The sequence below is a fragment of the Pseudophryne corroboree genome, chromosome 2, assembly GCF_028390025.1.
Source record: "Pseudophryne corroboree isolate aPseCor3 chromosome 2, aPseCor3.hap2, whole genome shotgun sequence".
Taxonomy (NCBI): Eukaryota; Metazoa; Chordata; class Amphibia; order Anura; family Myobatrachidae; genus Pseudophryne; species Pseudophryne corroboree.
Window position 1 is genome coordinate 271,629,231 of NC_086445.1, and position 25,960 is coordinate 271,655,190.

Genomic DNA, 25,960 nt, shown 5'->3' on the forward strand with positions numbered 1-25,960 from the left:
CACCCTTTATGTGACAAGTAAGATATATTTCTAAAACCATAAGAATCTAAACATTTCACAAACATTTAATTTTTAATGGTTTTACACATACAACAGCATTTGAAATAATTTTAGGTGAGAAATGTATTTTATCCTGCCATGAATATTTATTCAGGCGTTCCCTTATACACAGCAGGTATCTTCTGTCCCTACAGCTGTAATGCAAAGAAACAGACTGGTAATTATAGCTCCTACTCTTCCTCCATCTCTGTGTTTCTCTCTGTGCTGGCTGACCGGTATACATACTAGAGATGAGCGCCTGAAATTTTTCGGGTTTTGTGTTTTGGTTTTGGGTTCGGTTCCGCGGCCGTGTTTTGGGTTCGAACGCGTTTTGGCAAAACCTCACCGAATTTTTTTTGTCGGATTCGGGTGTGTTTTGGATTCGGGTGTTTTTTTCAAAAAACACTAAAAAACAGCTTAAATCATAGAATTTGGGGGTCATTTTGATCCCAAAGTATTATTAACCTCAAAAACCATAATTTACACTCATTTTCAGTCTATTCTGAATACCTCACACCTCACAATATTATTTTTAGTCCTAAAATTTGCACCGAGGTCGCTGTGTGAGTAAGATAAGCGACCCTAGTGGCCGACACAAACACCGGGCCCATCTAGGAGTGGCACTGCAGTGTCACGCAGGATGTCCCTTCCAAAAAACCCTCCCCAAACAGCACATGACGCAAAGAAAAAAAGAGGCGCAATGAGGTAGCTGTGTGAGTAAGATTAGCGACCCTAGTGGCCGACACAAACACCGGGCCCATCTAGGAGTGGCACTGCAGTGTCACGCAGGATGGCCCTTCCAAAAAACCCTCCCCAAACAGCACATGACGCAAAGAAAAAAAGAGGCGCAATGAGGTAGCTGTGTGAGTAAGATTAGCGACCCTAGTGGCCGACACAAACACCGGGCCCATCTAGGAGTGGCACTGCAGTGTCACGCAGGATGGCCCTTCCAAAAAACCCTCCCCAAACAGCACATGACGCAAAGAAAAAAAGAGGCGCAATGAGGTAGCTGTGTGAGTAAGATTAGCGACCCTAGTGGCCGACACAAACACCGGGCCCATCTAGGAGTGGCACTGCAGTGTCACGCAGGATGTCCCTTCCAAAAAACCCTCCCCAATCAGCACATGATGCAAAGAAAAAGAAAAGAAAAAAGAGGTGCAAGATGGAATTGTCCTTGGGCCCTCCCACCCACCCTTATGTTGTATAAACAAAACAGGACATGCACACTTTAACCAACCCATCATTTCAGTGACAGGGTCTGCCACACGACTGTGACTGATATGACGGGTTGGTTTGGACCCCCCCCAAAAAAGAAGCAATTAATCTCTCCTTGCACAAACTGGCTCTACAGAGGCAAGATGTCCACCTCATCTTCACCCTCCGATATATCACCGTGTACATCCCCCTCCTCACAGATTATCAATTCGTCCCCACTGGAATCCACCATCTCAGCTCCCTGTGTACTTTGTGGAGGCAATTGCTGCTGGTCAATGTCTCCGCGGAGGAATTGATTATAATTCATTTTAATGAACATCATCTTCTCCACATTTTCTGGATGTAACCTCGTACGCCGATTGCTGACAAGGTGAGCGGCGGCACTAAACACTCTTTCGGAGTACACACTTGTGGGAGGGCAACTTAGGTAGAATAAAGCCAGTTTGTGCAAGGGCCTCCAAATTGCCTCTTTTTCCTGCCAGTATAAGTACGGACTGTGTGACGTGCCTACTTGGATGCGGTCACTCATATAATCCTCCACCATTCTATCAATGTTGAGAGAATCATATGCAGTGACAGTAGACGACATGTCCGTAATCGTTGTCAGGTCCTTCAGTCCGGACCAGATGTCAGCATCAGCAGTCGCTCCAGACTGCCCTGCATCACCGCCAGCGGGTGGGCTCGGAATTCTGAGCCTTTTCCTCGCACCCCCAGTTGCGGGAGAATGTGAAGGAGGAGATGTTGACAGGTCGCGTTCCGCTTGACTTGACAATTTTGTCACCAGCAGGTCTTTCAACCCCAGCAGACCTGTGTCTGCCGGAAAGAGAGATCCAAGGTAGGCTTTAAATCTAGGATCGAGCACGGTGGCCAAAATGTAGTGCTCTGATTTCAACAGATTGACCACCCGTGAATCCTTGTTAAGCGAATTAAGGGCTGCATCCACAAGTCCCACATGCCTAGCGGAATCGCTCCCTTTTAGCTCCTTCTTCAATGCCTCCAGCTTCTTCTGCAAAAGCCTGATGAGGGGAATGACCTGACTCAGGCTGGCAGTGTCTGAACTGACTTCACGTGTGGCAAGTTCAAAGGGCATCAGAACCTTGCACAACGTTGAAATCATTCTCCACTGCACTTGAGACAGGTGCATTCCACCTACTATATCGTGCTCAATTGTATAGGCTTGAATGGCCTTTTGCTGCTCCTCCAACCTCTGAAGCATATAGAGGGTTGAATTCCACCTCGTTACCACTTCTTGCTTCAGATGATGGCAGGGCAGGTTCAGTAGTTTTTGGTGGTGCTCCAGTCTTCTGTACGTGGTGCCTGTACGCCGAAAGTGTCCTGCAATTTTTCTGGCCACCGACAGCATCTCTTGCACGCCCCTGTCGTTTTTTAAAAAATTCTGCACCACCAAATTCAAGGTATGTGCAAAACATGGGACGTGCTGGAATTTGCCCATATTTAATGCACACACAATATTGCTGGCGTTGTCCGATGCCACAAATCCACAGGAGAGTCCAATTGGGGTAAGCCATTCCGCGATGATCTTCCTCAGTTGCCGTAAGAGGTTTTCAGCTGTGTGCGTATTCTGGAAAGCGGTGATACAAAGCGTAGCCTGCCTAGGAAAGAGTTGGCGTTTGCGAGATGCTGCTACTGGTGCCGCCGCTGCTGTTCTTGCGGCGGGAGTCCATACATCTACCCAGTGGGCACAGTCATATAGTCCTGACCCTGCCCTGCTCCACTTGTCCACATGTCCGTGGTTAAGTGGACATTGGGTACAACTGCATTTTTTAGGACACTGGTGAGTCTTTTTCTGACGTCCGTGTACATTCTCGGTATCGCCTGCCTAGAGAAGTGGAACCTAGATGGTATTTGGTAACGGGGGCACACTGCCTCAATAAATTGTCTAGTTCCCTGTGAACTAACGGCGGATACCGGACGCACGTCTAACACCAACATAGTTGTCAAGGACTCAGTTATCCGCTTTGCAGTAGGATGACTGCTGTGATATTTCATCTTCCTCGCAAAGGACTGTTGAACAGTCAATTGCTTACTGGAAGTAGTACAAGTGGGCTTACGACTTCCCCTCTGGGATGACCATCGACTCCCAGCGGCAACAACAGCAGCGCCAGCAGCAGTAGGCGTTACACGCAAGGATGCATCGGAGGAATCCCAGGCAGGAGAGGACTCGTCAGAATTGCCAGTGACATGGCCTGCAGGACTATTGGCATTCCTGGGGAAGGAGGAAATTGACACTGAGGGAGTTGGTGGGGTGGTTTGCGTGAGCTTGGTTACAAGAGGAAGGGATTTACTGGTCAGTGGACTGCTTCCGCTGTCACCCAAAGTTTTTGAACTTGTCACTGACTTATTATGAATGCGCTGCAGGTGACGTATAAGGGAGGATGTTCCGAGGTGGTTAACGTCCTTACCCCTACTTATTACAGCTTGACAAAGGGAACACACGGCTTGACACCTGTTGTCCGCATTTCTGGTGAAATACCTCCACACCGAAGAGCTGATTTTTTTGGTATTTTCACCTGGCATGTCAACGGCCATATTCCTCCCACGGACAACAGGTGTCTCCCCGGGTGCCTGACTTAAACAAACCACCTCACCATCAGAATCCTCCTGGTCAATTTCCTCCCCAGCGCCAGCAACACCCATATCCTCCTCATCCTGGTGTACTTCAACACTGACATCTTCAATCTGACTATCAGGAACTGGACTGCGGGTGCTCCTTCCAGCACTTGCAGGGGGCGTGCAAATGGTGGAAGGCGCATGCTCTTCACGTCCAGTGTTGGGAAGGTCAGGCATCGCAACCGACACAATTGGACTCTCCTTGTGGATTTGGGATTTCGAAGAATGCACAGTTCTTTGCTGTGCTGCTTTTGCCAGCTTGAGTCTTTTCATTTTTCTAGCGAGAGGCTGAGTGCTTCCATCCTCATGTGAAGCTGAACCACTAGCCATGAACATAGGCCAGGGCCTCAGCCGTTCCTTGCCACTCCGTGTGGTAAATGGCATATTGGCAAGTTTACGCTTCTCCTCCGACAATTTTATTTTAGGTTTTGGAGTCCTTTTTTTACTGATATTTGGTGTTTTGGATTTGACATGCTCTGTACTATGACATTGGGCATCGGCCTTGGCAGACGACGTTGCTGGCATTTCATCGTCTCGGCCATGACTAGTGGCAGCAGCTTCAGCACGAGGTGGAAGTGGATCTTGATCTTTCCCTAATTTTGGAACCTCAACATTTTTGTTCTCCATATTTTAATAGGCACAACTAAAAGGCACCTCAGGTAAACAATGGAGATGGATGGATTGGATACTAGTATACAATTATGGACGGGCTGCCGAGTGCCGACACAGAGGTAGCCACAGCCGTGAACTACCGCACTGTACTGTGTCTGCTGCTAATATATAGACTGGTTGATAAAGAGATAGTATACTCGTAACTAGTATGTATGTATAAAGAAAGAAAAAAAAACCACGGTTAGGTGGTATATACAATTATGGACGGGCTGCCGAGTGCCGACACAGAGGTAGCCACAGCCGTGAACTACCGCACTGTACTGTGTCTGCTGCTAATATATAGACTGGTTGATAAAGAGATAGTATACTCGTAACTAGTATGTATGTATAAAGAAAGAAAAAAAAACCACGGTTAGGTGGTATATACAATTATGGACGGGCTGCCGAGTGCCGACACAGAGGTAGCCACAGCCGTGAACTGCCGCACTGTACTGTGTCTGCTGCTAATATATAGACTGGTTGATAAAGAGATAGTATACTCGTAACTAGTATGTATGTATAAAGAAAGAAAAAAAAACCACGGTTAGGTGGTATATACAATTATGGACGGGCTGCCGAGTGCCGACACAGAGGTAGCCACAGCCGTGAACTACCGCACTGTACTGTGTCTGCTGCTAATATAGACTGGTTGATAAAGAGATAGTATACTCGTAACTAGTATGTATGTATAAAGAAAGAAAAAAAAACCACGGTTAGGTGGTATATACAATTATGGACGGGCTGCCGAGTGCCGACACAGAGGTAGCCACAGCCGCGAACTACCGCACTGTACTGTGTCTGCTGCTAATATAGACTGGTTGATAAAGAGATAGTATACTACTAATATTATATATACTGGTGGTCAGGTCACTGGTCACTAGTCACACTGGCAGTGGCACTCCTGCAGCAAAAGTGTGCACTGTTTAATTTTAATATAATATTATGTACTCCTGGCTCCTGCTATAACCTATAACTGGCACTGCAGTAGTGCTCCCCAGTCTCCCCCACAATTATAAGCTGTGTGAGCTGAGCAGTCAGACAGATATATAATATATATAGATGATGCAGCACACTGGCCTGAACCTGAGCAGTGCACACAGATATGGTATGTGACTGACTGAGTCACTGTGTGTATCGCTTTTTTCAGGCAGAGAACGGATATATTAAATAAACTGCACTGTGTGTCTGGTGGTCACTCACTATATAATATATTATGTACTCCTGGCTCCTGCTATAACCTATAACTGGCACTGCAGTAGTGCTCCCCAGTCTCCCCCACAATTATAAGCTGTGTGAGCTGAGCAGTCAGACAGATATATATAATATTATATATAGATAATAGATGATGCAGCACACTGGCCTGAGCCTGAGCAGTGCACACAGATATGGTATGTGACTGAGTCACTGTGTGCTGTGTATCGCTTTTTTCAGGCAGAGAACGGATTATAAATAAAACTGGTGGTCACTATCAGCAAAACTCTGCACTGTACTGAGTACTCCTAATGCTCCCCAAAATTAGTAAATCAAGTGTCTCTCTAATCTATTCTAAACGGAGAGGACGCCAGCCACGTCCTCTCCCTATCAATCTCAATGCACGTGTGAAAATGGCGGCGACGCGCGGCTCCTTATATAGAATCCGAGTCTCGCGATAGAATCCGAGCCTCGCGAGAATCCGACAGCGTCATGATGACGTTCGGGCGCGCTCGGGTTAACCGAGCAAGGCGGGAAGATCCGAGTCGCTCGGACCCGTGAAAAAAAACATGAAGTTCTGGCGGGTTCGGATTCAGAGAAACCGAACCCGCTCATCTCTAATACATACTTGCCCTGCTATCACCACACATAAGAAAACAGAAGGAACGAATGGGAGCAGAAATTGTAGAGTATAACCAGAAACAAAGTATTGATGGCAGAAAACACATTGGTGGAATTCAAATGTTTGAAAAGTCAGTTGTGTCTGTTTTTTCCTATCTAATAGACAGGAAAAAACAGACACCCAATCGACTTTTCAAACATTTGAATTCCCCCAATTAGTCAGGTTTACTAATACTTTCATAGATAAACATGCTCAATTAAGTAGCCAATAGTAGTACTTTAATGCTGCTGTTCTTCTAAGCCACAGATGTAATATTTGTGGTTTCTCACAAATACAACTTAAGGAAATTGTCTCACTTATGTATGGTGCGGATGGTGTCAACATTCACCGTAGATCTGTATGGCTAAGGAAGTAAAGCAGTCACAGCTGTTGCAGTATCTCTGGCGACGGGTGCAGCATTTTTTAAGATTATTATAGATGTGAGTGATGTTGAGATTTATCCAACAAGTAAAGTATTTATATCTGTAAAATGTATTTGAGTAAATGCTCTTTTTAATTATTTTAATCTACAAAACAAACATGGGAAGCTAAATATGTCAAAGCTACCACTAGGAAGCTCCCCTTTACTAGTCCATATTTCACAAATACAGCGTTCCCTCCTTCTTTATGACACCCCCATTATAACATCATCCTTACTTACAGGTATATTCACTGTACAATCACAACGGTACATTTGGTTTTCTAATAGTGGCATAAAGTTGCAGCACAATGTTTAAATACATTCCTATAGTTTCCAAACTTGGTCCTCAAGGTACCCTAACAGTCCAGGTTTTAAGGACTGAGCTTACCTGTGCCCAAGCATGGTTATCCTTAATACCTGGACTGCTAGGGTACCTTGAGGACCAAGTTTGGAAACCTCTGCCCTATTCACAAAATGCAGAGGTGTGCAAGTTATTAGACTCAATAGCAGTTTTTTACATGTTCAAAGTACTCATAACTCGCTGGCCACAAATTATGCTGACAATACATCAAGTAGATATCGTGTACGAATACACGATATTGATGCGTCGATTGACGCATTTGGGGGAGTTCAAATGTTTGAAAAGTCGATTCGGTGTCTGTTTTTTCCTGTCTTTTAGAGACACCCAACTGACTTTTCGCACAGCAGCTGATCAGGTCTGAACTGCGCATGCGTCGGCGCCGCAGTGCGTCGGCGCCGCAGTGCGTCGCCACATGCCAGACAGCCAACGGCCATCTCAGCCCTGCGATCGCCTGTGCCTGATTGACAGGCAGAGGCGTTCGCTGGGCGGGAGGGGGCGGCCCTGCAGCATTTGCCCGCCATTTTGGGGCGTGGTCCGGGCAACAAAGGCGTGCCCAGACCACGCAGGAGCTGCGCTGGTAGGGAGCTACTCTTCAGGTACAAAAGCTGCGGGGGTGGTTAGAGCTCGACATGCGAGGCGGACTAGCCCTGTGCTGGGCGTTCCCCCGCATGTCAGAGTAAATGATCGTAGCCGTGCAAAATTTTGCACGGCTACGATCAACTCTGAATTAGGCCCCAAGTGCACTGAAGGGGAGGCAGATATAACATTTGCAGAGAGTTAAGATTTGGGTGGGTTATTTTGTTTCTGTGCAGGATAAATACTGGATGCTTTATTTTTACACTGCAATTTAGATTTCAGTTTGAACACACCTCATCCAAATCTAACTCTTTCTGCACATGTTATATCTGCCCCACCTGCAGTGAACATGGGTTTGCCCATTAGCTACCAAATTTGCTGCAGCGATCAGATCTGAATTAGGCCCAGTGTTCTGATTTGTGCAAAGTGAGGTTATGGGAAAGCAAGCAGGTCAATCACCAAGGAAAGTGGCCTTGGTGGAGTGCCCGTTGAAAGAAAGGAAGTATTCTCAATGTAATATTGCAATTTTTTTTTAACATTTCTTGTTTGAGTCTAATAATTTGCACACCTCTCTATGGGGTAAATTTACTAAGATGGGAGTTCTATTTAAGATGGGATGTTGCCTATAGCAACCAATCAAATTCTACTTCTCATTTATCTAGCACCTTTTAGAAGATAATACCTAGGGTGGTCATTCCGAGCTGTTCGCTCGGTAATTTTCTTCGCATCGCAGCGATTTTCCGCTAATTGCGCATGCGCAATGTTCGCACTGCGACTGCGCCAAGTAAATTTGCTATGAAGATTGGTATTTTACTCACGGCATTACAAGTTTTTTTCTTCGTTCTGGAGATCGGAGTGTGATTGACAAGAAGTGGGTGTTTCTGGGCGGAAACTGGCCGTTTTATGGGAGTGTGTGAAAAAAGGCTACCGTTTCTGGGAAAAACGCGGGAGTGGCTGGAGAAACGGAGGAGTGTCTGGGCGAACGCTGGGTGTGTTTGTGACGTCAAACCAGGAACGACAAGCACTGAACTGATCGCACTGGAAGAGTAAGTCTCGAGCTACTCAGAAACTGCACAGAGAAGTCTTTTCGCAATATTGCAAATCTTTCGTTCGCAATTTTGATAAGCTAAGATTCACTCCCAGTAGGCGGCGGCTTAGCGTGTGCAAAGCTGCTAAAAGCAGCTTGCGAGCGAACAACTCGGAATGACCACCTAGAATCTGATTGGTTGCTATAGGCAACATCCCATCTTAAATAGAACTCCCATCTTAGTAAATTTACCCCTATATCTGAATAAACTACATAATAGGCACTGTTAATTAAGCCATAAATCCAGCTATAACAGATTATGAAAACTTTTATTTAAACTACGAATTATCAATACTCTAACATCAAAGTGCATCTTTCCAACAAAACAATAAAACAGCTAAGAATCTGAATTAACAGTTTAGTTTATGGGTAACACAGAGGAGTAAATTTATCAACCTGCGATTTTGATTTTTGTCTTTTTATTGTGCCAGGTTTATTAAAGTAACTGCTGGAAGAACTAGCTCTCAATTTCTTGTATGTAAATTACACAAACTGCAAGAAATGCCATCAGGATAACAGCCAGAAAGCTATTTTGCCTGTTATCATGTAATAGCGCCAAAACCCTTCCTAACGACTAATGGGATGTGTTATTCATACTTATCGGTCCTGGACTTCTGGGTGTGCTCAGACTAACGTTCAGTCCCACACACTTAGGGATGTCTGATACAATGTCAAGTAAGTAACCTGGAACAGTATTTCAGTATCATTGTGTAGAGCCATTTACCACACATTCCTGGGCTAATTTGCATATCCACAATCTTTTTTAATCAATGCTATGCCTTTATACAGCCAGAGTGCACCACATACTTCTTTCCCATGTTTTTTCCATCATATTGAGGTTTCAGACAATTCCACATTAATTAAAATCAAATAGAACTATTTCTGATGGTTCTATTGAAAATGGTCATTTTTGGTAAATTTTTGGTTTTATTGAGGTTCTATTTTCAAATCGACTGTTAGTAAATGAGCTTTTCCTATTGATGTCTATGGGGCAGTACCGATGGGTTACATACGTAATCCCAGCGGGCGGGATGCTGGCTGTCAATATCCTAACAGCGGTATCCCGCCCACCAGAATGCCGGTAGCGGGGCAAGCGCTTAGAGTCACCTTGCGGGCGGTGTCGTGTACACCCACGAGTGGGAATAGACCTGATGCGCCGAGATTCCAGCTACCGGCATTGTCATACCGGCATTGTCGGCTGTTGGAATTTTGCCGTCGGTATCCCGACAGCCGGCACTGTAACTGCATCCCATACCGATGATCTATTTGAAGTTCTGTTTGTGTGTGAAGTCAAATTTCTGGTTATTTTGAGGGGATTTTGAGTCGGTTTTGACTTCAATAAATAGCTGATTGTGATATGCCCCACCAAATTACCTCAAAATTGACTGCAACTGAAAATCGACCTTTAGTAAATATACCCCTTTGATTTACTGGATTAGGTTTAGAGTGTAAAATCACTGGCAATGTAAAGTTATATGGAAACCCACAAAAAATACACTGCTTATTATTATTATTATTATCCTTTATTTATATGGCGCCACAAGGGTTCCGCAGCGCCCAATTACAGAGTACAAATGCACATAAAAAATAGGAAAACAGTGACTTACAGTTGAATACAATATAGGACAAGTACAGGGCAACTAAGCATAACTACACCAGTAAACATAGAGATAAGTTCCAGGTGGTCAAAAAACTGTGGGATCTGGGCAGTTGAGGATTATTAAAGTAAGAAAAGTATAAGCACATGAGGGAAGAGGGCCCTACTCGTGAGAGCTTACATTTCCCCAAAGGACGGTTATCCAGGTGGCTAATTTTCTAGCTGCAACGTGTCATTATTATCATTAGGACATCTCAGAATGTGGTTTTATGGAGAAGATGCATTTGTTTTGGGAAACAGCAAGTTTACAATTAGAAACATCACAGTGTTGTGTTGTAATTAGTGTCAACAGGAAAATCTTTTGCAACCAGGAGTTGCAACAAAAGTCACTTGTGTGCAAACGTATTCTTGCAGACTTGTTAAGGGGGGTACACACGGAGACACTCGTGCTTAAATTCTAAGCAATCTGATCTCTTTGTGTGTATGCCCATATCGATAGCGATGCACAGTCCTGCGCGTCGCTATCGCTGACTCTAGATTTGGCATGCATGTTAATCTAGTACATCGCTCACTTCACTGCTGTGTGAAGTGAGCGGCCTCCCGTCCGTGTATCCACTGGCGTGCGCAGCACATTTTATTAGGGGGTGCACCGTCGGAGGGGTGTGTCTAGCACCGCCTTTTGGGCGTGTTTAGTACCATCTATTGATGGTCAACACATATAAAATATCCATCTTTGTACCAATCCTAATAAAGCAGATACATTGTCAGATGTTGTGGTGTGCACCAAACAAACACCCCTGATGGCACTCACTGCAATTACACTGCTCCTCCTCAGCCTGGTCTGGCTCCCCCTCTCTTTGCCCTGCAAGCTCCTAAGAGGAACGCTGGCTGCATGCTGCTCCTCATCAGTGGCTGGCGTTGGCATAGCATAGAAGGAGAGAGGTGTGTATGTGGCGGGTGTGACGGGTGGGCATGCGAGCAGCATGACGTAATCACATCACATCACACTGTTTTTGTACATGGAGGTGGAGCTGGGAATTTGAAAGCCGGTGTCAGTGGCACCCTTGATTAACCCAGGCGTCCAGTCAGTAATGCATTCCTGACAGGGTGCAGCGCAGAGGGGACAGTAATCAGCCTGCTCGGCGATCGCTGCATCAGGCATGTGAGATCGGGGTGCCATACATTAAGGGGTGCCTGTGCGCACCAGGCACCCCCCCTGCGCACACCTATGCATACATCCCCTCACTCAGCACACATTGCGCTGTGCTGAGTGGGGGGGGGGGGGGGAGATGTGTGCTGCACAGTCTGTGCTAGATCGCTCAGCACACATCTCCCCGTATGTATGGGGCTTTAGGCTATTTATCAATATTGTCTGATCAGAAAGGGTTTCTACTGCTGCTTATCACAGAGACAGCTCCTGATAATGTTTCAGCCATCTCTCCCTGTGAGATTAGTTTGTTTGAGTGTCCACACCAGGCATTCCCAACCACGGTCCTCACGGCACACTCAGAGCCATCTTAACAGTAGCGTAGGCCCCTGGGCACAGCAATGCACTGGGGCCCCTACCCACCCATCAGCGGTAGGGGTGGGGGGTGCTATCAGTGGCAGCTTTGATGTTCCGCAGGGGGGAAGGGGGGTTCGATCTTTTGCTCAGCATGTAGGACCTGGAGAAATTATTTCTGCTAATTACTCCTGTACTGCACAAATGGGGCGGGAAGGAGAACACTAAACTGTAGAAGGGGACATTGTGCTGAATGAAGGGGCCCTGGTACATAACTTCCAGGGTGGTAGGGGGTGTTTAATACACAGGGGAGGGGTGAATAGTGGAGTGGTTCTAAATATTCATAATTTTCCTGTGGGAGGGCAGCTTGCTTTACTGCAGATATCTCCAGTTCCTGGAAATAGATTTCTTAGCTTTAATGGGATAAACAAAACTAGAGAGTCCCACCTTTCAGGAGGTTCTGGGGACTTGGGGATCAGACTTCAGAAACCAGAGCAATCCACCAACAAAAATATAAAACTGCATACCAGACGTGTGGAGCTGGAGCACGGACCAGCTGCTTGAAGGCTGATATCTCTGGTTCTTGGCATAGTAGAGATCAGCTGCCAATGGCAACTGAAAAGGGAGAGTCCCAGCTTTTAGGGTATACCCTAAGAAATACTCTAAGTCAGACAGAACCCGAGATATCTGGCTGGGAAAAACAATTAACAGGCTTGGATGGGGACCACTGCTTTGAAGTCGGATATCTCCGGTTCCCCAGGGCCGATTTTCAAAAATCTGGTACCCCTGGAAAGAGGGGACCCTCAGATATCAACTTAGGACCCTTTTACTCCTGGGGCCCTTGGGCAAGAGCCCATTGAGCCCATACGAAAAGACGGCCCTGGGCACACTAACAGTGCAGGTTTTAGTGATATCCAGGCTGCAGCACAGGTGACTTAATTAGTAGCTCAGTTATTTTGATCTAACCATCTGTGCTGCAGCCTGGATATCACTGAAACCTGCACTGTTGGTGTGCCTTGAGGACCGTGGTTGGGAATGCCTGGTCTACACTCTCATGCTATCTCACTATCCAATCCTTTCCTGATCTGGTTAGAGACTGATATACAGGGATTCCAATTCCATATATTATGACTAAAATGTGTTATTTATTTTTGGGGATATCAATTCAGCAGTATATTTGGTTCTTGTACAGTATAGCACAAATATTCATATTTTATGTATGAAACAGTGAAGTGCTCTTTTATATATAATATTAATTTGAAATTTATTTTAATAAATACAAATATTATATAAATTAAAATTGTATTCATTTTTTAATGAACAGACACTGTAGTATCATTGTTACTGTTTTGTTTTAAATAAATTCTCCCATCAGGGTTGTTATTTTCAGGTCTGCCAGAAGTTCATATGGGGGCATGGCCTTACAACATTGGGAACACTGTGGCCCCATATACCTGCTGTATTTACCTGTAGAAGGTGTGGTCATGGCAACCAGCCCTCTCTCTGTGCCCCTAGTTTATTTAATTGTCCATCTTATCAGCAGGTGACAGAGCACCTGGTACTACTTTTTAGAAAAAAAATTATATGCAAAAACAAATGTTATTTTTTGGTATAGAAATCCAAGGCATAAACTGAGCAATTTTTTACATGAAAGGTCAGCAGAGTATGCACAACAAGGCAGAAGAGATTACCTAGAGCAAGTTGATACTTTGGGATTCGTTTTGATATCTCAGGGATGCTGCAAGATGACAATACCACACTATGAACCTTGTTTTGTATTTTCTGCTGTAACCTGGCAATGCTGTCTTCCAAGCTGCTATAGTTCAGTCTAGAGACCATGTGCTTATTTGTCACATCGGCCACATTTCCTGCGTGATGCGCACTGATATCCTTGAAGGTAAATTCTGGAGCGGAATGCTGGTAGTAGACACTATCGCTAACACTCGGCAGAACATTTACTACTCGTTGTCTGTGGCGCCTCTTTGATGGGAAGTCTGCGGGCCCTCTGTGCATTAACTCTCCATCTTGTGTTTGCTCAGAGACAGCATACTTGTGCTGTCCCTGGATACGGCTGTTCCAGTTTACAGGGTAATCATCACTGTTTAATCTACTAGCAGCAGGCGTAGGGGCTCGCTGATCAAGTGTCCAATCTGTCAAGCAAAAAGCAAGTCATTGTTTATATATTGCATACATTTAAAAAGGACTTATCATATGTGCCTAGGGGGTTATTTAGGTCTGTTAGCAAGCCAAGAAAGAACACTAATGGACAAAACCATGGGGGTCATTCCGAGTTGTTCGCTCATTATTTTTTTGTCGCAACGGAGCGAACAGTCACTAATGCGCATGCGCAATGTCCGCAGTGCGACTGCGCCAAGTAAATTTGCTATGCAGTTAGGAATTTTACTCACGGCATTACGAGGTTTTTTCTTCGTTCTGGTGATCGTAATGTGATTGACAGGAAGTGGGTGTTTCTGGGCGGAAACTGGCCGTTTTATGGGAGTGTGTTAAAAATAAGAATTTACTTACCGATAATTCTATTTCTCATAGTCCGTAGTGGATGCTGGGGACTCCGTCAGGACCATGGGGAATAGCGGCTCCGCAGGAGACAGGGCACAAAAAGTAAGCTTTTAGGATCACATGGTGTGTACTGGCTCCTCCCCCTATGACCCTCCTCCAAGCCTCAGTTAGGTACTGTGCCCGGACGAGCGTACACAATAAGGAAGGATCTTGAATCCCGGGTAAGACTCATACCAGCCACACCAATCACACCGTACAACTTGTGATTTGAACCCAGTTAACAGTATGATAACAACGAAGAAGCCTCTGAAAAGATGGCTCACAACAATAATAACCCGATTTTTGTAACAATAACTATGTACAAGTATTGCAGACAATCCGCACTTGGGATGGGCGCCCAGCATCCACTACGGACTACGAGAAATAGAATTATCGGTAAGTAAATTCTTATTTTCTCTAACGTCCTAGTGGATGCTGGGGACTCCGTCAGGACCATGGGGATTATACCAAAGCTCCCAAACGGGCGGGAGAGTGCGGATGACTCTGCAGCACCGAATGAGAGAACTCCAGGTCCTCCTTAGCCAGAGTATCAAATTTGTAAAATTTTACAAACGTGTTCTCCCCTGACCACGTAGCTGCTCGGCAAAGTTGTAATGCCGAGACCCCTCGGGCAGCCGCCCAAGATGAGCCCACCTTCCTTGTGGAGTGGGCATTTACAGATTTAGGCTGTGGCAGGCCTGCCACAGAATGTGCAAGTTGGATTGTGCTACAGATCCAACGAGCAATCGTCTGCTTAGACGCAGGAGCACCCATCTTGTTGGGTGCATACAGGATAAACAGCGAGTCAGATTTTCTGACTCCAGCCGTCCTTGAAATATATATTTTCAATGCTCTGACAACGTCCAGCAACTTGGAGTCCTCCAAGTCGCTAGTAGCCGCAGGCACCACAATAGGCTGGTTCAAGTGAAAAGCCGAAACCACCTTAGGCAGAAACTGAGGACGCGTCCGCAGTTCTGCCCTGTCCGAATGGAAAATCAGATATGGGCTTTTGTACGATAAAGCCGCCAACTCTGATACTCTCCTGGCTGAAGCCAGGGCCAGTAGCATGGTTACTTTCCATGTAAGATACTTCAAATCTACCGATTTGAGCGGCTCAAACCAATGGGATTTGAGAAAATCCAAAACTACGTTGAGATCCCACGGTGCCACTGGAGGCACAATCGGGGGCTGTATATGTAGTACACCTTTGACAAAGGTTTGTACTTCAGGCACTGAAGCCAATTCTTTCTGGAAGAAAATCGATAAGGCCGAAATTTGAACCTTAATAGACCCCAATTTGAGGCCCATAGACAATCCTGCCTGCAGGAAATGTAGGAATCGACCCAATTGAAATTCCTCCGTTGGGGCCTTCTTGGCCTCACACCACGCAACATATTTTCTCCAAATGCGGTGATAATGTTGTGCGGTCACTTCCTTCCTGGCTTTAATCAAGGTAGGAATAACTTCCTCTGGAATGCCCTTTTCTTTTAGAATCCGGCGTTCAACCGCCATGCCGTCAAACGCAGTCGCGGTAAGTCTTGGAACATACAAGGTCCCTGCTGAAGCAGATCCCTTCTTAACGGTAGAGGCCACGGCTCTTCCGTGAGCATCTCTTGAAGTTCCGGGTACCAAGTCCTTCTCGGCCAATCCGGAGCCACGAGTATTGTTCTTACTCCCCGTAGCCGTATAATTCTCAGTACCTTTGGTATGAGAGGCAGAGGAGGAAACACATACACGGACTGGTACACCCACGGTGTTACCAGAGCGTCCACAGCTATTGCCTGAGGGTCTCTTGACCTGGCGCAATATCTGTCCAGTTTCTTGTTGAGGCGGGACGCCATCATGTCCACCTTTGGTTTTTCCCAACGGTTCACAATCATGTGGAAGACTTCTGGATGAAGTCCCCACTCTCCCGGGTGGAGGTCGTGTCTGCTGAGGAAGTCTGCTTCCCAGTTGTCCACTCCCGGAATGAACACTGCTGACAGTGCTATGACATGATTTTCCGCCCAGCGAAGAATCCTTGCAGCTTCTGTCATTGCTCTTCTGCTTCTCGTGCCGCCCTGTCTGTTTACGTGGGCGACTGCCGTGATGTTGTCCGACTGGATCAACACCGGCTGACCCTGAAGCAGCGGTTTTGCCAGGCTTAGAGCATTGTAAATCGCTCTTAGCTCCAGTATATTTATGTGAAGAGACGTCTCCAGGTTCGACCACACGCCCTGGAAGTTTCTTCCCTGTGTGACTGCTCCCCAGCCTCGTAGGCTGGCATCCGTAGTCACCAGGACCCAGTCCTGTATGCCGAATCTGCGGCCCTCTAACAGATGGGCACTCTGCAACCACCACAGAAGAGACACCCTTGTTCTTGGTGACAGTGTTATCCGCTGATGCATGTGCAGATGCGATCCGGACCATTTGTCCAGCAGATCCCACTGAAATATTCGTGCGTGGAATCTGCCGAATGGAATTGCTTCGTAAGAAGCCACCATCTTTCCCAGGACTCTTGTGCATTGATGTACTGACACATTTCCTGGTTTTAGGAGGTTCCTGACAAGTTCGGATAACTCCCTTGCTTTCTCCTCCGGGAGAAACACCTTTTTCTGAACAGTGTCCAGAATCATTCCCAGGAACAGCAGACGTGTCGTCGGGGTCAATTGAGATTTTGGAAGATTCAGAATCCACCCGTGTTGTTGAAGCACTACTTGGGTTAGTGCTACTCCGACTTCCAGCTGTTCTCTGGACCTTGCCCTTATCAGGAGATCGTCCAAGTAAGGGATAATTAATACGCCTTTTCTTCGTAGAAGAACCATCATTTCGGCCATTACCTTGGTAAAGACCCGAGGTGCCGTGGACAAACCAAACGGCAGCGTTTGAAACTGATAATGACAGTTTTGTATCACGAACCTGAGATACCCTTGGTGTGAAGGGTAAATTGGGACATGCAGATAAGCATCTTTTATGTCCAGGGACACCATGAAGTCCCCTTCTTCCAGATTCGCTATCACTGCTCTGAGTGACTCCAGCTTGAACTTGAATTTCTGTATGTACAGGTTCAAGGTTTTCAGATTTAGAATAGGTCTTACCGAACCGTCCGGCTTCGGTACCACAAATAGTGTGGAATAATACCCCTTTCCCTGTTGTAGGAGGGGTACCTTGACTATCACCTGCTGAGAATACAGCTTGTGAATGGCTTCCAATACCGTCGCCCTTTCTGAGGGAGACGTTGGTAAAGCAGACTTTAGGAACCGGCGAGGGGGAGACTTTTCGAATTCCAACTTGTAACCCTGAGATACTACCTGCAGGATCCAAGGGTCCACCTGTGAGCGCGCCCACTGTGTGCTGAAAATCTTTAGTCGACCCCCCACCGCCCCTGAGTCCGCTTGCACAGCCCCAGCGTCATGCTGAGGGCTTTGTAGAAGCCGGGGAGGGCTTCTGTTCGTGGGAAGTAGTTGCTTGCTGCACCCTCTTACCCCTTCCTTTGCCTCTGGGCAAATATGACTGTCCTTTTGCCCGCTTGTTCTTATAGGAACGAAAGGACTGCGGCTGAAAAGACGGTGTCTTTTTCTGTTGGGAGGTGACCTGAGGTAAAAAAGTGGATTTTCCGGCTGTTGCCGTGGCCACCAGATCCGATAGACCGACCCCAAATAATTCCTCTCCTTTATACGGCAATACTTCCATATGCCGTTTGGAATCCGCATCACCTGACCACTGTCGCGTCCATAAACTTCTTCTGGCAGATATGGACATCGCACTTACTCTCGATGCCAGAGTGCAAATATCCCTCTGAGCATCTCGCATATAAAGAAAAGCATCCTTTAATTGCTCTATAGTCAATAAAATACTGTCCCTATCCAGGGTATCAATATTTTCAGTCAGGGAATCCGACCACACCACCCCAGCACTGCACATCCAGGCTGAGGCTATTGCTGGTCGCAGTATAACACCAGTATGTGTGTATATACTCTTCAGGGTAGTTTCCAGCCTCCTATCAGCTGGATCCTTGAGGGCGGCCGTATCAGGAGACGGTAACGCCACTTGTTTTGATAAGCGTGTGAGCGCCTTATCCACCCTAGGGGGTGTTTCCCAGCGCGCCCTAACCTCTGGTGGGAAAGGGTATAATGCCAATAACTTCTTTGAAATTAGCAGTTTTCTATCGGGGTTAACCCACGCTTCATCACACACGTCATTCAATTCCTCTGATTCTGGAAAAGCTACAGGTAGTTTTTTCACACCCCACATAATACCCCCCTTTGAGGTACCTGCAGTATCAGAGATATGCAAAGCCTCCTTCATTGCCGTGATCATATAACGTGTGGCCCTATTGGAAAATACGTTTCTTTCTTCACCGTCGACACTAGATTCATCTGTGTCGGTACCTGTGTCGACTGACTGAGGTAAGGGACGTTTTACAGCCCCTGACGGTGCCTGAGACGCCTGGACAGGTACTAACTGGTTTTCCGGCCGTCTCATGTCGTCAACTGACTTTTGCAGCGTGCTAACATTATCACGTAATTCCATAATTAAAGCCATCCATTCCGATGTCGACTCCCTAGGGGGTGACATCACCATTACCGGCAATTGCTCCGCCTCCACACCAACATCGTCCTCATACATGTCGACACACACGTACCGACACACAGCAGACACACAGGGAATGCTCTTATCGAAGACAGGACCCCACTAGCCCTTTGGGGAGACAGAGGGAGAGTTTGCCAGCACACACCAAAGCGCTATAAAAATGTATATAAACAACCCTAAAAGGTGTTGTTTCTGTTATATGCGCTTAATATATATAAAAATATCGCCAAAATATGCCCCCCTTCTCTGTTTTACCCTGTTTCTGTAGTGCAGTGCAGGGGAGAGTCCTGGGAGCCTTCCTCACAGCGGAGCTGAGCAGGAAAATGGCGCTGTGTGCTGAGGAGAATAGGCCCCGCCCCCTAAAACGGCGGGCTCTTCTCCCGGAGTTTGCGATATATGGCAGGGGTTAAATACATCCATATAGCCTCAAGGGCTATATGTGATGTATTTTAGCCATAGAAAAAGGTATTATACATTGCTGCCCAGGGCGCCCCCCCCAGCGCCCTGCACCCTCAGTGACCGCTGGTGTGAAGTGTGCCGACAACAATGGCGCACAGCTGCAGTGCTGTGCGCTACCTTATGAAGACTGAAAGTCTTCTGCCGCCTGTTTCCGGACCTCTGGACCTCTTCAACTTCGGCATCTGCAAGGGGGGTCGGCGGCACGGCTCCGGGACCGGACTCCATGGCTGGGCCTGTGTTCGATCCCTCTGGAGCTAATGGTGTCCAGTAGCCTAAGAAGCAAATCCATCCTGCACGCAGGTGAGTTCACTTCTCTCCCCTAAGTCCCTCGTAGCAGTGAGCCTGTTGCCAGCAGGACTCACTGAAAATAAGAAACCTAAAAAACTTTTTCTAAGCAGCTCTTTATGAGAGCCACCTAGATTGCACCCTGCTCGGACGGGCACAAAAACCTAACTGAGGCTTGGAGGAGGGTCATAGGGGGAGGAGCCAGTACACACCATGTGATCCTAAAAGCTTACTTTTTGTGCCCTGTCTCCTGCGGAGCCGCTATTCCCCATGGTCCTGACGGAGTCCCCAGCATCCACTAGGACGTTAGAGAAAACGCTACCGTTTCTGGGAAAAACGCGGGAGTGGCTGGAGATACGGAGGAGTGTCTGGGCGAACGCTGGGTGTGTTTGTGACGTCAAACCAGGAACGACACTGACTGAACTGATCGCAGATGCCGAGTAAGTCTGGAGCTACTCAGAAACTGCTAAGAAGTGTCTATTCGCAATTCTGCTAATCTTTCGTTCGCAATTTTAATATGCTAAGATTCACTCCCAGTAGGCGGCGGCTTAGCGTGTGCAAAGCTGCTAAAAGCAGCTTGCGAGCGAACAACTCGGAATGACCCCCCATGTGCACTGCAGGTGGGGCAGATGTAACATGCGAAGGGAGAGTTAGATTTGGGTGGGTTATTTTGTTTCTGTGCAGGGTAAATACTGGCTGCTTTATTTTTACACTGCAATTTAGATTTCAGTTTGAACATACCACACCCAAATCTAAATCTCTCTGCACATGTTACATCTGCCCCCCCTGCAGTGCAGCATGGTTTTGCCCATTGGTGTGCTTTTTGGGTTTGCTAACAACTCTGAATGAGACCCTTAGTCACATGACCAACCACATCACAGATAATATAGCATAACATTAATATATTTATAAAATCAACAACATTGCAAAAATCACAGTACAATATTTGTCACATTAGGACATAAACTCCAATAATTAGAAATATTAATAATTCTAATTCTGGATTGAACTGTGCAAATAAAAGTTTATAGAATAAATATAAATAATAGTTTGAATTGTGACAAAATACAATCAAGACATCCTATGAAGCCGACTAAGGGGGTCATTCCGAGTTGTTCGCTCGCAAGCTGCGTTTAGCAGCTTTGCACACGCTAAGCCGCCGCCTACTGGGAGTGAATCTTAGCTTCTTAAAATTGCGAACGAAAGATTCGCAATATTGCGATAAGACATCTCTGTGCAGTTTCTGAGTAACTCGAGACTTACTCGGCATCTGCGATCAGTTCAGTGCTTGTCGTTCCTGGTTTGACGTCACAAACACACCCAGCGTTCGCCCAGACACTCCTCCGTTTCTCCAGCCACTCCCGCGTTTTTCCCAGAAACGGTAGCGTTTTTCACACACACCCATAAAACGGCCAGTTTCCGCCCAGAAACACCCACTTCTTGTCAATCACATTACGATCACCAGAACGAGGAAAAAACCGTGAGTAAAATTCCTAACTGCATAGCAAATTTACTTGGCGCAGTCGCAGTGCGGACATTGCGCATGCGCACTAAGTGGAAAATCGCTGCGATGCGAAGAAATTTACCGAGCGAACAACTCGGAATGACCCCCTAAGTGAAATAATAAGCAATATAGGATATTCTTGGTACTTTGGCTATTGTAAGGGGTGTAGTATGAGTGGCCGGCGGGCGGGATCCCGGGGGCCAGCATATCGGCACCGGGATCCTGACCACCGGCATACCGACAGCTGGGCGAGCGCTAATGAGCCCCTTGCGGGCTCGCTGCACTTGCCACGCTGCGGACATGGTGGCGCGCTAAGCACGCCACGCTATTTATTCTCCCTCCAGGGGGGTCGTGGACCCCCAAGAGGGAGAATACGTGTCAGCATGCCGACGGTCGGGATCACGGCGCCGGTATGTTGGTCGCCGGGATCCCGGCTGGTGGCATACTGAAGACCACCATTGTAAGTTTCCCATACAAGGTTCATAAATGTATTTAAAAAAAAAATCTTAGTTCTGTATCCTGGCATAGTCTACGCTACCATATAATCAACTTTACCACACAGTCTGCTCTACCACACAGCCTGCTCTACCACGGAGCCTCTTCTACCACACAGCCTGCTCTACCATACAGTCTGCGCTATCACACAGCCTGCTCTACCACACAGCTTCCACTACCACGCAGCCTCCTCTACCAGACAGCCTCCTCTACCAGACAAGGCAGGATGTACTAATAGTTTTCGCAGGTCACTGGCTCCTCCTCCTCCTTGCAGCCAGAAGGACATCTGGCTATGTTGCTGGGGGAGGAGGAGGCTGGGATCTGGGACTGTGACGGGAGGCTGCCTGCACACAAGATTGGGGGGTGTCGGCGTGAGCGGCGCTGGGCGACTGGATGCAGCAAGAAGCCCATAGGCTTCTATAGGGTATAGCCATAAAAAGATCCATCGACACGCAGGGCGGACGGGGGTTAGTACATTTGAAGATAATTCACCGCATTTTTCTTTTAGTACATCCCGCCCCCAGTCTCCTCTACTATATAATCTACTTTACCATACAGTCTGCTATACCACGCAGCCTCCTCTACCAATACAGCCTCCTCTACCAAACAATCTCCTCTACCATACAGTCTCCTCTACCATACAGCCTGCTCTACAATACAGCCTGCTCTACCAAACAAACAGTCTCCTCTACCATATAATCTACTTTACCATACAGTCTGCTATACCATGCAGCCCCCTCTACCATACAGATTGCTCTACCATACAGTTTACCATATAATTCACTTTACCATATAGTCTGCTATACCATGCAGCCTCCTCTACCATACACTCTCCTCTACCATACAGACTCCTCTACCATATAATCTACCTTACAGTCTGCTATATCATGGAGCCTCCTCTACTACGCAGCCTCCTCTACCATACACTCTACCATACAGCCTGCTCTACCATACAGCCTTCTCTACCATATAGCCTGCTCTACCATGCAGTTTCCTCTACCACACAGCCTCTCCACCATGCAGTCTCCTCTAGCATACAGACTCATTTACCACACAGTCCCCACTACCATACAGTTTCCTCTACCAAACACCTACTTTTGCTGAACAGATTTCCCTGTTCCACAGAAAAAGTGGTTGGAGATTCATTGCTGTCATAATCTGATCTTTGTACTGAAGAGTGATCTTGAAGTTGCTGTTGTATATATAAAGGGGTGACTCCTGGATAAAATAAACAGGTATAACATAAGTAGATTTCTTATTGCTGTATTTTTCATAGCTTGTTGCACTCCTACCAAGGTTTTCCTCTTTTGTAAGGACAGTAAATAAACTGAATCAAGAGAATCCATAGGGGGGAATTCAACTACCTGCAGTAAATTACAGAGGGTGAAAATAATAAGAATTTACTCACCGGTAATTCTATTTCTCGTAGTCCGTAGTGGATGCTGGGTACTCCGTAAGGACCATGGGGAATAGACGGGCTCCGCAGGAGACTGGGCACTCTTAAAAGAAAGATTAGGTACTACATCTGGTGTGCACTGGCTCCTCCCTCTATGCCCCTCCTCCAGACCTCAGTTAGGGAAACTGTGCCCGGAAGAGCTGACATTACTGGGAAAGGATTTGAAATCCAGGGTAAGACTCATACCAGCCACACCAATCACACCGTACAACTTGTGATAACTATACCCAGTTAACAGTATGAACAACAACTGAGCCTCATTCAACAGATGGCTCAGAACAATAACCCTATAGTTAAGCAATAACTATATACAAGTATTGCAGAAAGTCCGCACTTGGGACGGGCTCCCAGCATCCACTACGGACTACGAGAAATAGAATTACCGGTGAGTAAATTCTTATTTTCTCTGACGTCCTAGTGGATGCTGGGTACTCCGTAAAGACCATGGGGATTATACCAAAGCTCCCAAACGGGCGGGAGAGTGCGGATGACTCTGCAGCACCGAATGAGCAAACTCAAGGTCCTCCTCAGCCAGGGTATCAAACTTGTAGAATTTTGCAAAAGTGTTTGATCCCGACCAAGTAGCAGCTCGGCAAAGTTGTAAAGCCGAGACCCCTCGGGCAGCCGCCCAAGAAGAGCCCACCTTCCTCGTGGAATGGGCTTTTACTGATTTAGGATGCGGCAGTCCAGCTGCAGAATGTGCAAGTTGAATCGTGCTACAGATCCAGCGAGCAATAGTCTGCTTAGAAGCAGGAGCACCCAGCTTGTTGGGTGCATGCAGGATAAACAGCGAGTCAGTTTTTCTGACTCTAGCCGTCCTGGAAACATAGATTTTCACGGCCCGGACTACGTCCAGCAACTTGGAATCCTCCAAGTCCCGAGTAGCCGCAGGCACCACAATAGGTTGGTTCAAATGAAACGCTGATACCACCTTTGGGAGAAATTGGGGACGAGTCCTCAATTCTGCCCTGTCCATATGGAAAATCAGATATGGGCTTTTACAGGACAAAGCCGCCAATTCTGACACACGCCTAGCTGAGGCCAAGGCCAACAGCATGACTACCTTCCACGTGAGATACTTCAACTCCACGGTCTGAAGTGGCTCAAACCAATGTGATTTTAGGAAATCCAACACTACGTTGAGATCCCAAGGTGCCACTGGAGGCACAAAAGGGGGCTGAATATGCAGCACTCCCTTAACAAACGTCTGAACTTCAGGCAGTGAAGCCAGTTCTTTTTGAAAGAAAATAGACAGGGCCGAAATCTGGACTTTAATGGATCCCAATTTTAGGCCCATAGTCACTCCTGACTGTAGGAAGTGCAGAAATCGACCGAGCTGATATTCCTCTGTTGGGGCCTTCATGGCCTCACACCAAGCAACATATTTTCGCCATATGCGGTGATAATGTTTTGCTGTCACATCCTTCCTAGCTTTTATCAGCGTAGGAATGACTTCAACCGGAATGCCCTTTTCCATTAGGATCCGGCGTTCAACCGCCATGCCGTCAAATGCAGCCGCGGTAAGTCTTGGAACAGACAGGGCCCCTGCTGTAGCAGGTCCTGACGGAGCGGCAGAGGCCAAGGGTCCTCTGAGATCATTTCTTGTAGCTCCGGGTACCAAGTTCTTCTTGGCCAATCCGGAACGATGAGTATAGTTCTTACTCCTCTCTTTCTTATTATCCTCAGTACCTTTGGTATGAGAGGAAGAGGAGGGAACACATAAAACGACTGGTACACCCACGGTGTCACTAGAGCGTCCATAGCTATCGCCTGAGGGTCCCTTGACCTGGCGCAATATCTTTTTAGCTTTTTGTTGAGGCGGGACGCCATCATGTCCACCTGTGGCCTTTCCCAACGATTTACAATCAGCTGGAAGACTTCTGGATGAAGTCCCCACTCTCCCGGGTGGAGGTCGTGCCTGCTGAGGAAGTCTGCTTCCCAGTTGTCCACTCCCGGAATGAACACTGCTGACAGTGCTAGCACGTGATTCTCCGCCCATTGGAGAATCCTTGTGGCTTCTGCCATCGCCATCCTGCTTCTTGTGCCGCCCTGTCGGTTTACATGGGCGACAGCCGTGATGTTGTCTGACTGAATCAGCACCGGCTGGTTTTGAAGCAGGGGTTCTGCTTGACTTAGGGCATTGTAAATGGCCCTTAGTTCCAGAATATTTATGTGTAGGGAAGTCTCTTGACTCGACCATTGTCCTTGGAAGTTTCTTCCCTGAGTGACTGCCCCCCAACCTCGGAGTCTTGCATCCGTGGTCACCAGGACCCAGTCCTGAATGCCGAATCTGCGGCCCTCGAGAAGATGAGCACTCTGCAGCCACCACAGCAGAGACACCCTGGCCCTCGGGGACAGGGTGATCAGCCGATGCATCTGAAGATGCAATCCGGACCACTTGTCTAACAGATCCCACTGAAAGATCCTTGCATGGAACCTGCCGAAGGGAATTGCTTCGTAAGAAGTTACCATCTTTCCCAGGACTCGCGTGCAGTGATGCACCGACACCTGTTTTGGTTTCAGGAGGTCTCTGACCAGAGATGACAACTCCTTGGCCTTCTCCTCCGGGAGAAACACCTTCTTCTGTTCTGTGTCCAGAATCATGCCCAAGAACAGCAGACGCGTCGTAGGAACCAGCTGCGACTTTGGGATATTCAGAATCCAGCCGTGCTGTTGTAGCACTTCCTGAGATAGTGCTACTC

At 47.0% G+C, this 25,960-nt stretch overlaps 1 protein-coding gene across 1 annotated transcript in view; it reads right to left on the minus strand.

Moving 5' to 3' along the window:
* The window catches only part of LRRC63 (leucine rich repeat containing 63), a 168,195-nt gene that overhangs the window by 26,049 nt on the left and 116,186 nt on the right, over positions 1–25,960 (minus strand). Inside the window, exons 3-4 of the mRNA XM_063952812.1 lie at positions 22,898–23,020; positions 13,623–14,081 (exon numbers count right to left, since the gene is read on the minus strand). Of these exons, the coding sequence (XP_063808882.1) occupies positions 13,623–14,081; positions 22,898–23,020 (582 nt within the window). The remainder of the gene's footprint in view (positions 1–13,622; positions 14,082–22,897; positions 23,021–25,960) is intronic.